The 12,483-nt window shown below is 30.7% G+C and overlaps 1 protein-coding gene and 1 long non-coding RNA gene across 2 annotated transcripts; one reads left to right on the forward strand and one right to left on the reverse strand.

The window, feature by feature from the left end:
- The first annotated feature begins 584 nt into the window (after positions 1-584).
- Positions 585-2,378, forward strand: LOC143605849 (bidirectional sugar transporter SWEET14-like). The gene is given in 7 exon segments (XM_077081821.1): positions 585-673; positions 899-935; positions 1,073-1,283; positions 1,372-1,533; positions 1,778-1,897; positions 1,970-2,014; positions 2,016-2,378. Coding segments are annotated over 7 exon segments (852 nt in total). The 5' UTR covers positions 585-621; the 3' UTR covers positions 2,241-2,378.
- A 9,007-nt stretch (positions 2,379-11,385) lies between these two features.
- LOC143605848 (uncharacterized) lies at positions 11,386-12,264 on the reverse strand. Its single transcript, XR_013148627.1, has 3 exons — positions 12,226-12,264; positions 12,025-12,112; positions 11,386-11,439 (listed from the first exon to the last, which is right to left on the reverse strand). It is a non-coding gene; the product is annotated as an uncharacterized LOC143605848 (long non-coding RNA).
- Between the last annotated feature and the right edge of the window lie 219 nt (positions 12,265-12,483).

Below are 12,483 nucleotides of genomic sequence, written 5' to 3' on the forward strand. Positions count from 1 at the left end.
TGATTACTATTTATAAAACCTTAATTAATAAAAGTTATTATTATTATTATTTTTTTTTATTATATATACAACACAATATTTTTGGACTAATAAAGATGGATTATATCTTTATATGTCGGCAAGATTTAGTTAAAGTTTGATTACTAAAAAATGAATTTAAAACCTTATGGAAAGAAGGTTGCTCTAAATAATAAAAAAGTAATTAGTTAACTAAATCTACAGAAAACAACTTTTAATTTTTTTTAAATGTCTTGAAGTATAAAACTTAATATACATATAAAAACCTCTAACAAGATATTTGGTCAGTTGTTACACTTTCTTATGATATTTCACGAAATAATCGGAAAAGTGGTATGTGAGGCCTAATTAAAATGAAAATTTAAAAAAGAGAAAGCAGAGATGCATAGTCTTTAATACAACTTGGATCTTCTTTAAAAAACTTTATGGTATAATTGAAATCTAAAACTTATAAACCGTATATGTTAATGGCTAGCTGACCCACCATCCACTACAATCTCCCTATATATACCATCTCTTCCACCGTTACTTATGCACCAATATTCACACCGCCAGCAGCAGCCAGCAGTTCACTGCAATTTGATATCAAAAGCTGCAGGGACAATGGTGATTGCTGGTCATTTCCCTCACCTCTCTTTTGCATTTGGTCTTATGGGTACTCTCTCTCTCTCTTTCTCTTTCTCTAATCACCACTTACAATAGATGTTCCGATCGATAACCGGCTAATAGTTATGTAATGTATTGAAGGATCACATACTATGAATAATATTAATACATACAACTTAATGCATGCATGTAAAAAATATAAAAGTTACTTTCCATGCACGTAACACACTCAAAACCCTTGCTAACAAATGCTTGTAATATTATTTATTTGCAGGCAATATTGTCTCATTCATGGTGTTTCTTTCCCCTTTGTAAGTTTTTCTATCCACTTGATTCTATTCAAGTTTCAACACAAATCAGTATATATAAGTTTGTGTATATTTTTGTAATTACATATATATGTGTTGTTTCTTGATGGATTAAATGATTTTGAAATGAATAACGTTAGGCCGACGTTCTACAAAGTTTACAAAAAGAAATCAACAGAGGGGTTTCAGTCCATACCTTATGTGGTGGGATTGTTTAGTGCCATGCTTTGGATCTATTACGCGTTGCTTAAGGGCAATGCCATGCTTCTGATCACCATCAACTCAGTTGGCATTCTCATACAAACTTTTTATCTATGTGTTTATGTCATCTATGCCCCAAAGAAAGCCAGGGTATGCATATTCTTATATTACAATCATCTGTTTATATTATTGTTAGTTTCTTCATTAGCTCTGATTCGAAGAACTATTTCATGTGTAGATGGATACTTTGAAGCTAATCATGTTGTTCATAGTTATTGGATTCGGATTGATTGTTCTCCTAACTCAATTCCTTACGAAAGGCGCTCAACGTGGTGTGATTGTTGGATGGGTGTGCCTTGTATTTGCTTTGTGCGTGTTTGTTGCACCATTAGGTGTTCTGGTACGTACATACAAACGATATAAAAAACAATAATGGCTGGTGGCGGATTTAGAAAGTATAGATACTATACTCTTATAAAAACATAATTGAAAAAAAGTTGAAAACTCAAAATTGAGTTACTATGATATATTGTGAGAATTTATTTAATTTATAGAAGTATATAATATGTACATGTTTAACATAACAATAATAACCTTTGGGAAAAACTATTCATTTATTAAACATGCTTGATTTATTTCAACAGAGACAAGTGATAAGGACAAAAAGTGTTGAATACATGCCAATTATGTTGTCACTAGCACTCACACTCAGTGCGGTTATGTGGTTCTTTTATGGTTTGTTTCTTGGGGACATTAACATTGCGGTACGCTCAACTTAATCAAGTATATTTTTATATTCGTCAAATATTTTCTAACACGAGCTTTCTTTTTTAAAGATACCAAATACGCTCGGATTCGCCATTGGTATCTTTTAGATCATACTTATACTTTGTGTATAAGAATAGGAAGCCAGTTATCAACGACAAGATCATGGAATTCAACGAGAAAATGAATGAAATTGATGAACCAAGAGTCGTGGAAGAAAAAGATCAACACGAAATCGATATGGTGAAGGTGAACGCGTTTATGAACGCTCCAAATGTGCATGGTGTGGCTGTTGTTCCGGGTCCAGTTGTGGCTAATCACACAATTGAAGCCCGAGCTTGATAACTTGATCTTAATTAATGGTTTAATTTTTTGCTTGACTACCTAGTATATCATCTCCATAAATAACTGTACACTAGCTTGATTACAAGTTTGTACCTTGATTGGAGTATAAAATATCCTACCAACTAGCTAATTAACCCTCAGATTGTTTCGGTATTTGATGTGTTCTCTATATGTATGAATTTGATTCTGGATATATATATATTAAGATATTTTTCGTGCTTTTTTACGAGTCTTTATATTTTTCTCGCATTATAAGATAATTAAAAGTAACAGTAATAATTTTATTTCATATGATATCTATCAAATAAATATTCTAGCATTTAATTCATTCAATATTTAATGATTAATAATAATCCATTGGCAATTAAACATCAAAGTTTTATTTCATTCTGTGAAGACAACAAGAGGCATCTTACATAAGAAAAATGACGACAATATTTTATTTGCACACCAAATATATTCTGATGGAGATAAAAAGGATTTATGAAAAAGGTATAGCAAAAGAAAAGGAAAGTTTATGATAAATCGACGTAAGGTGACGAATCCCACTTTCGTTGTGTGTCCAAATATTCTTTCTTGTTTACTGGTAAATTATAGAATATAATCTTCTGAAAAAACTAAAATAACTATATTATTTTTTTCTAATTTTTAATCTCGATCGATATTTATTATTTAATAATAGAAGTAAAACAATACTAGATGATAAAATGATTATGATTAATAAAATTTACGAGTGTCATTTACTTTGCTATTACGTTTTTGTGCAACTTATATCAAACAAAATTTTCAGGCTCGTTGACTCAAACATGAACTCGAAAAAATTACGTCAAACATATGAACCAGTCATGTATTTTACTAGTTTACAAGAACTAAGGAAAGTTATAGGTTTAAAGAGTCTAATTTGATTCACCAAATTCTAGTTTCATGACCAAAAATCACGTTTAAATGACTCAATGAATGTTTTGCTTCTAAACTACAATCATTAAAGTCCTATCTTCTAAACTACAATTATTAAATTCCTCTTATATATACTGAACCATTGTAGAGCTAGATCTAACTTCAAAAGAAGATAGCCAGAGCACGTTGGTTCACAGATGATATAACCTTAGTTTACACCAAAGTAGATCCGAAAACGAGTTTTGAAAGCTTTATGATTACCCCGAGTCAAAAAATGTGATTAAAAAGGTTTATAATGTGAATGTGTGTCTTTAAAAGTTTTATTATTACTGTATTGTGTTATATAAAAGTAGTGAACGCATGTCTTTTAAGGTTATTAGGATGGATTGATATACGTGTGTGGTTAAATGTAGGAGTGGGGTGGGGATTCAACTTCATTAAATCGGAAGGAAACAAAAACTATCTTTACACATCACTTGTCATATGTGGAGAGTAATGTGCAACTTGTTTGTATGTATGTGGGTTCTCAAAAGTTAAAACTTAATGGATCCTTTTCTTTTCTTTTCGTTTAATTTTTAATCAAATAATTATATGGATGAAACTAAAATCACTTATGTTTGATAAGTTGGATCTTATAATCATATATTGTAAACGTGTCAATTCTGGTCAAAAACCGGTTAAAACAACTTAGTCTGGCTAGATGTAGATTCCCCTTTGGGCTTGTTACAGCCAAAATGGTCTCGTGCTCATACAATGATTAAACGAAACAAAAAATTAAATTGAAATAATATCTCTTACATAAGCCTCTTATATTTAGCCATACGTTAGAGTTGGACAACATTTGAGCCGAAACCATTATTTATTTTAATTGTTAGTAAATCGTCAGGTGTTGCTCATATTTGCAAGTGAACATTATATGAGCACACCCAAAATTAACACAACATGGTTTTAATATTTTAAAGTGTTTTTGGTTAAGGTTGACGTCTTTGGCGCAAATTACCCGCCAACCCGAACATTTTAAAGTAACAATCCGTTAACACGATGCGATTGATACTATGATCATGCGTGCTACGTCCACACGGTTTGTGATGTGTTCGAATTGCCCTAAATTAAATTAATCATATAGACATGTCAACTCATTTAAAAAGTAACGAAAAGAAATAAAAATATATAATTGACAGTAAATCCATTTATGGTTACATAAATTGTTTAATACTAATCAGTTTCAACCCGTTATACCCACACTATGATTTATGCAAGAACTAGTGCTTACCCACGGAGCTATATATATATATACACACACGTGTGTATGTGTATTAATTATAATGTATGATAAAAACAAAGTAAAGTCAAAAACCATGGAAAGTGTAAAGTGAAAGGGATCTGTGTTGTTTCTTGTAGCAAAGATTCTCCACTTATAATTATTCGAGGCTTTTAAGGAATTGGTGATCATTATTTTACGAAATTTTAAGTAGGTTCCTATGCCATTTTGATGATAGAAGTATGAGACTTGTAGGCCAGTTACCATGCAAAACGACCACCATCAACTCACCATATATGTACATTCCACCTTTGTTTTATTTCCTATACACTAATACAAAGTCATAATTTACCCAAATTACAATATTAAGGGTATTTTGGGGTTTTCCCCATCGACCGCTAGCTAGTCGATAACATTCAACAAGCTGATCTTCTCTCCCTAGTAAGTAAAGGGCCATAATCATTGCAATTAGCGGTGTTAATTTCATACGAATATTTTTTCATATGCATCTTTTTCGGTTGCTAAGTTGTAGTAAATTTGTCGGAAAATTTACGGTTGTTTCTTAGTTGAAACTTTCTTGAAAATCTGTAGAAAATTTGTTCAATTTTTCTTATTTTTTTCTCATTTATGACAGAATATTATTTACAATATTTGAAAAAAAAAAAACGATTATTAACATATATCAGTGAATAAGAAACGTCCCTAAACTTTAATAATTAAGATATGGTTTTTATGTTTTTTTTTGTAAAGAAATCATATCTGCGTTCCAGCAGAGTATATGATTGGGAACCCCACTAAAGTCCACTTCAAATTCGAACGTGTTCAAGTGTTACATCCCATTTCTACGTTTGTTCAAAGAATAAAATTAATGTAAGTCTTAAGTTTGGTTCATTCTAAGAAACTATCATTACTTTTCTAAAAGCTGATTCTTTTAAGATAATAAATAGTTAATAATAACACATTTACATAAACGGTGCTTGGACCATAACGTGTTCAATAATTCACTGTACTTCGACGAGATCATATTGACACAATATACTTGTGATATAAATGTATTAGGAATAAAATAATGTTTTAAAACTGAAACCGTTTTGAACATTAATTAATTGATCACCAATGGACCAATGTACAATTGAGCAGATGCGAACAAGGGCTGACTATTTATGATACAAACCTATTAACACGACATGAAACGACACGAAGTTAAACAAGTTTGGTACGTTTGAGCTTATAAACAAGTTTCATGATTTAAATGTTTAAGACACGAATAAACTTGTTAATACATGTTAATGATAATTTGTTTATACTTGCATATAGTTTTAAATAAAAAGTAGAATAAAATAGCCGTGTGACACACACATTTGTTTTTCATTCTTCGACTTTGGCAAACGGCAACCCACGAACCATGATTCAATCTTCAGAGTTTGAGGCTTTCCTAAACCTTAACCCTAGTCATCTTCATCTTCAGTCTTCATCAAATTATCAGTTCACGAACCACAATTCACTATATATACTCCAACTGTGAGCTTAATCGACCTTGAGGTTTGAGGTAATACATGAGCGATTCACAAACATCATGGGAATGGACATAAGGTTAAAAAAACGGTATTTATGTATATATATTTATGGCCATATGGAAACAATGTGCATCATTTTGTTTATTGATGGTTAATTTGACAAGGAACGCACACTAGTATGTGTAAATGTAAACATGCATATGTATGTATATGTTTAGTTAACTTACACATTGTTTGTCTATCGTGTTCTTAAACAAACAGCTCGTGTTTTTTAAACATAATAATCATGTTTGTGTGGGGAAAAAAACGACACGATTAGTTATCGTGTCATATTTGTGTAGCATCTAAGCCATTTTTTGGTTTCTTGTTTTTTTACTTTAATTCTTTTGGTGAAAATTTGTTTTCTAGAAATTTGATAATACTGCAAATCCCATCATTACAAAACCATTTCCTTTAACAAATAGAGAGACAAACTTGATAGAAAGATAGTAGAGTTGTTGAAATGGGATAAAAAGTTGCAGGAGCCAACGACTGTGAAATAACAAAATTATGAAAAGTTATGCTCCAAGCTTTTGTGATCTAAGGAAAGAATGATAAGAAAGCTGACAATGAAATGCTATTATTGATAACTAATATAGAAATTGATGTTGGTAACCATACCAAAGTGTAAAGCGTAACTAAGAGAAGAATTATATAAAAAAAGTGTAAAGCTTCAACAGAAGAATATGGTTCAAGTGCGAATATGGTAATGTAATTTTTATCATTGAAATGTACGGGTAAATGTAATTACATTGAACCCTAACAAAGTGAAAATTTTGTAGGTTGGTGCAAATGCATGTCAGAGATTATAAACAGAATTTTAAAACACAATTAAGTTAAATTAGAGTTTAAAGAATGAGAGCATTAAATCGTAACAAACGCTTTACTAGCTGTCTTAAGTTATGTGAATTTCATTAGAAAATAGCGAAATTTTACGATTAGGAGATTCAGAATGCTAGAAAGTTTCCGTTCAACGATTGGGTTCCTTTGAAAAGTATATTGTTTCGTATAGAGATTGAGGTGGGTAGGATTCCAACAAAAGACGCTTTATTGAAAAGAGGTATATTTTCTTTTAATGATAAATGTTCCAAATAATGTGGTATATCGCAAGATTTAGCGAACCATGCGTTGGTATCGTGTTTGTTGGCTAGATCGGTGTGGTGGAGGGATAGTGTGGTAATTGTTTAGTTTGTTGCTATAACAAATTTACGTGGATCTAATAAACACTCATCATAAGCATACCCAAGAAGATGATACTTATCAACTTTCTTTTAGAAGTAGCATAAGTCTCGTGTCCAGCAATATAACAAAATATGTGTTTTATTCCAATTCAGTGGCTAAGTGTTGGGTTTGAACTATATTTTTCTTGCAGGTGTACTAAGTAATACGGAGTATCATTTTAGATATATTAGTTAACTAGTCGCACTTACGTATGGTTATACGCATAACGTGCTATAACCCGCCCGACAATTTCTTTGGAAACTGCATAACAAGTCACAATTAATGCAGCCAAAAAAATACAAGAACACATACGAATCCAAGTGTTACAATTCAATAATAACCATTCAAGCGTTAAATACAAACATTATGCATGTCCTGGTCATGATCATGGGAACGTAATACTCAACCATAAAAACAGAAGAAACAATCGTTTAGGCTTTCGTGAAGAAACATAAAATTTTATGTTTTAAATTCTCTTTACATCACCTATCCTTGTGATTGTGAATTGTCCAAGTGTTCAAGTGTTCAACCCCCATTTTGCTTCAATCCAGCCCAACCCAATTAATTAATTTGATCGCCCATTTTTCCACTTTTCTTTTCCTTGTCTGGCCCAAAGTCTAATCCTTCTCTTTTACATGAGTAGCTAACGCCTGTCATTAGTTAAGCATATATGGCCCATACGAATCTACATTTTTGGCCCGGCTAATATCATTATAATACCATTAATTGATGGCCATTAAATTATTCCATATACATTAATAATGACTAGGTTTTTGTCATTACCAATAACATTATGGTCAGGTCCTTACCAATTATACAGCCCCCCACCCCCCCCCCCCCCCCTCATTGTTTTTGAACTTAAATCAACATCTATGTTGAATATGTTTACTTTCAAAAGAAACGTAAATGATCAATCCGGTACTATGATATGTATTCCAGTCAGACAACCGACACGCCCATTACTTGGTAAGTTTTAATTTCTCCCCCCCCCTCATTTTTCTACTTTCATTAACATTTGTAATTGACATGTTAGTCTCTCTTATTTTATTTTAAAATTATCTCAAAATATCAAATAAAAAACTATTAAGTTTTTATTTGTTTTATAGTTTTTTTTTATATTTTTGTTGTTGATTTTATTAATTTATTTCTTTAAAATCTTATTAAAAGTTTGTTTATTTTTTATATGTATTAAAAAGTTTTGTATGTTTTTTCTAGCTAGTTTTTTTATTTTTTTATTGTTTTTTTTTATAAAATGTATTAAAAACAATTTATTTTTTTATTAGGTTTGGATACACGGGATTACTCTTTTTGGCTAGATATTTCGTGTTAAATTGCAATGAAAAAGATGATAAAACGAGCATAATTTGAAAAATTATATATAACATACTTTTTTGTTAATATGCACGATATCACGATGCCATAAAATGTTAAATTCATAGGCAAAGGCCTTTTTATGTCTACTTGGTAAGAAAATCTAGGAGTTTTTACATGGATAAACACATACACAAGTATCGATCATCATGCATTGACCCTTAGCAAAACCCCCTTTTCTCTCTTTGCATTCATTGTTGCAAACAACCCCATCACACCGACCATGAGCATATGACCAAGAGTCTTCACATGCTTCACCAATGATCACCTCTGTCCCTAAATTAGACATAAAATGCATTTTGACCAATGGACAATTAAGTAATGAATTATTTCAAATCCTCTTCTTATCATGTAATTAAAAGTTGTTTCTTTTATAACGTTTTGCCAGTTTTTATTTTAGATGTCGTTCAAAAAGAAATGATATAAAACATGTATAAAGGTCATATCAACAAGAGTTAAGAGCATAAAAGATCCATGAGTATTACAAAATATTTAGCTTACCAACAATTGTGATTATGAGCAATAGCGTAAGAAAAAACTTCAAAGGTGCCATGCCTTATAAATTATAATTTCTTAATTATATAATCTCTGAGATTATGGATATGGATGGCTATCCTCCTATCATTTGGTTCAAGCATTCTATATTTATATTGAAAAAATATGGATGCACACGTGACACATATTTAATAAATATATTTTGAAAATAATAAAAGAATCATTAAACCACAATAAATACTTGGTATTAAATGCGCTATATCAATCAAAAAAATATACTCCCTCCGTCCCATTATAAGTGTCATAATTTGATTTTTCGAGTCTTTCTTTTGGAATATTGACCGTAAATATTTTTGTTCGTGTCATATAATACTTGATGAAAATTATATCAATGTAAAATACATTTAAAACCCAATTCATTCATATATTTTACATCAAGTATTATATACCACAAATAAAAATATTGTCGGTCAAAGTTAAACAAGAAAGACTTGAAAAATCAAACTATGACACTTATAATGGGACGAAGAGAGTATTTTCCTTTTTGCCACTCAAAAAAACATTATTTATGATCTAATTTTCTAGTAATATGATGGTTTGTCCCTTCAAGTTCTATGTGATTAACCCAAAGTGACTTAAATTACACGGTTTACACCAATTTGACTTGATAAAAACTTAAAAAATGTAAAAGCACACAAACATAAAGTCAATTAAAAAAATAAAAAAGCCTCAATGCCGTTCAAAAAAAAACATAAAGTCAATAAATACATTTTTGGCATTAAAAGAATAATTAAATCACAATATATTCATACCTGTAGTATCAAATGCGCTATATATGATTGCGTTTATATCAAGAAAGGGATAATTTTAAACGCCAACTTTGTCTATTTTAAATCTATAATGTCTAGTATTTATAAGAATTTAAACCCACTATCATATATATATATTTATGAAAGGATAAACACCATATCATTAAACATTTAGAGCAATAAGTAATGAATATGAAAATGTTACATACAAATTAGATGCTATGATCAACAGAAGGTAACTAAAATAAACCAATTTGCAAATGTCGTATATATATAACAACGCTTCCCTTTAGAGAATGTACGTCATGGCATATTTAGTATAGGTTGAGAGCTAACGCTACCCCTGAACTTTCTTGGTGAAGTACATTTGTAGTGCAAAATTTTTGTTTTCTTATTCGTTTTATTCATTGGCTATAGTGGATAAAAAACTTTTTAGCCCGTGGTACCCTCAACTTTACTTCTAGATTTGCCACCAAATAATCAGCCCAAAATAGCTAGCACAATCTAAACTGTTAAAACCTAAAAGTACTCTCTCTATTTTTGGTTGTAGCATTAATATTAGCATATAAGAAATATAGTTACCGGTACTTAAAAGACTGTCTAAAGGCCCTGAACCTTGTTGAAGACTACGTGACTCATATGCTATTATGCCATATGCCCATATCCCAAATCTGGATGTCTACTTTTGTTATGCTTTAGCTAGCATCTGGAAAAAAAATGAGAAAGTAGTAAACTATACACATGCTATAGTGGTAAAACTTCATTTTTTCTTCTTTTATATCCTCATTTTATTAGAAATTATAAGTTTAGCTCATATATATGTCGACCCATAGCAAGTTTGGTCCTTGGTGTAATGTAGTGGATGAACATTTGTTTTTATTGTTAAGTTTTTTTCTAAAGACTATATACCCATAAACTAAAAACTGTTGTTGATCTCCTAAGGCGTTTAATTTCCGTTTCTAGTGTCCTTAGCAAGATTGTTTCTCGTGTTCTTTTCAAACTGGCCATTTTTAAAACAACTCGCGTCACCTCAAATCCACTTTTATCAAAAAACAAAACAAAAAAAAAAAAAAAAAAACCATCTTAGCCTTATACCCTGCCCGTTTTGCCAGATATATTGAAGCGTCAACTTCAGCTAAAGTAACCTGAACATTAAGTACGGCCAAAGTAACCACATTAACTATAGGCTTTATATGGAATCATATTAAACTTGATTAAACCTAAGGAACAAAATAAAAGTTAGATTAATTCATTTCTACATACATATACCTATTAAAAATATAATCAAATTGCTCCTAGTGACCCCATCCTTTTCATTTTTTCCAACTGCAACTGTGTCACTTTTTCCATCAAATCTTTGGTTGTAGTTTCTGCTTCCTGCACATATTTTAGTAAATAAACCACCATATATTCAATCATTTGTTTTATAAAAATAGCAACAAATAAACGTTAAATAAGTAAACGAATAAACAAACCTTCAACTTTTTTCTTAAAGTCTGCTCCTCCGCCTCTTTACGCTCTTTTATTGCAATTAAACTATCATGCTCCTTTTTTAAAACCCCGTATTTTTGTTTCGCCTCCTCTCGCTGATTATACAAAGCATTAATAATTTAAGTGCCACTTATTAGTGCCGGTAACTGGTCAAACATGACATTTTGTGGCACTTAATAGAGGTTTGGGCTCAAAACCGTACGGTTTCGGTATTTTCAGTTTTGCCATTTGGACTTGAAATTTTCAGGCTGGAAAAAAAATGACCCAAAATAATGCAAATTTTTAGACACATGAACCAAGACACAAAACAAATATTTGCGAGTTGACACAAACATAACCCGTTCAACCCAGACTTTTCTTTGAGTTTTAACATATTAATAGTTAAATATAACAACATTTAACCAAATATGCAAATCTAAAAAAAGTATTTTTATTAGATCAATTTCTGTTTTAATTTTCGAATTTTGACGTAAAATACTCAAGTTTTAATAGTTTCTGACAGAGAACAACGTTTTTGAAAATAGAAATATAAACTGGTTACACAGGTCCTGTATAGCTATATGTGATCACGAGCTTGAACTAAACCCATTTATACCAGGTTCCGTTTTTTGTTGCATCCTTTAGCTTAACCCATTTGACCCGTTGAAATTGTAACCTTTAGTAAAAAATGTAGTATTTACCTGAGCTTCAAGTTCATTTCTGCGGTTTTTCTCATATTTTAGATCTTGCATCAGATCACCTAATACCTCTTCTTCTCTTCTTTTTAATCTATAATAAAACATTCATTATTTTGTGAAACCAAAATTTATAATAATAATAATAATAATAATAATAATAATAATAATTACAATAACAAAAACAATAAGAAGAATACCACGCACCTTTCCTTCAAGTCACAGTTTTGTTCCATCAACAGCTCTACGCTGGGAGTACTAGTCGGTTCCGTTCCCATCAACATGAAGAGACTTGACAATTTAAAAGAACAAGTTGAGCACACAAATAAAGTTGTAACACTTGAAGCAATAACAAACCAACTTTAAATTTTACCACATTTAGAAACTAAGTTACATTTAACTTACAGCTTATGGTGATTGGTGACAAATGACATGTTCAACCGCTGCGTCATATTATTGGTGATT

The sequence above is a fragment of the Bidens hawaiensis genome, unplaced genomic scaffold (assembly GCF_021521415.1).
Source record: "Bidens hawaiensis isolate Kalapana, Puna unplaced genomic scaffold, B.hawaiensis_p1.1 tig00071676_1, whole genome shotgun sequence".
NCBI lineage: Eukaryota > Viridiplantae > Streptophyta > Magnoliopsida > Asterales > Asteraceae > Bidens > Bidens hawaiensis.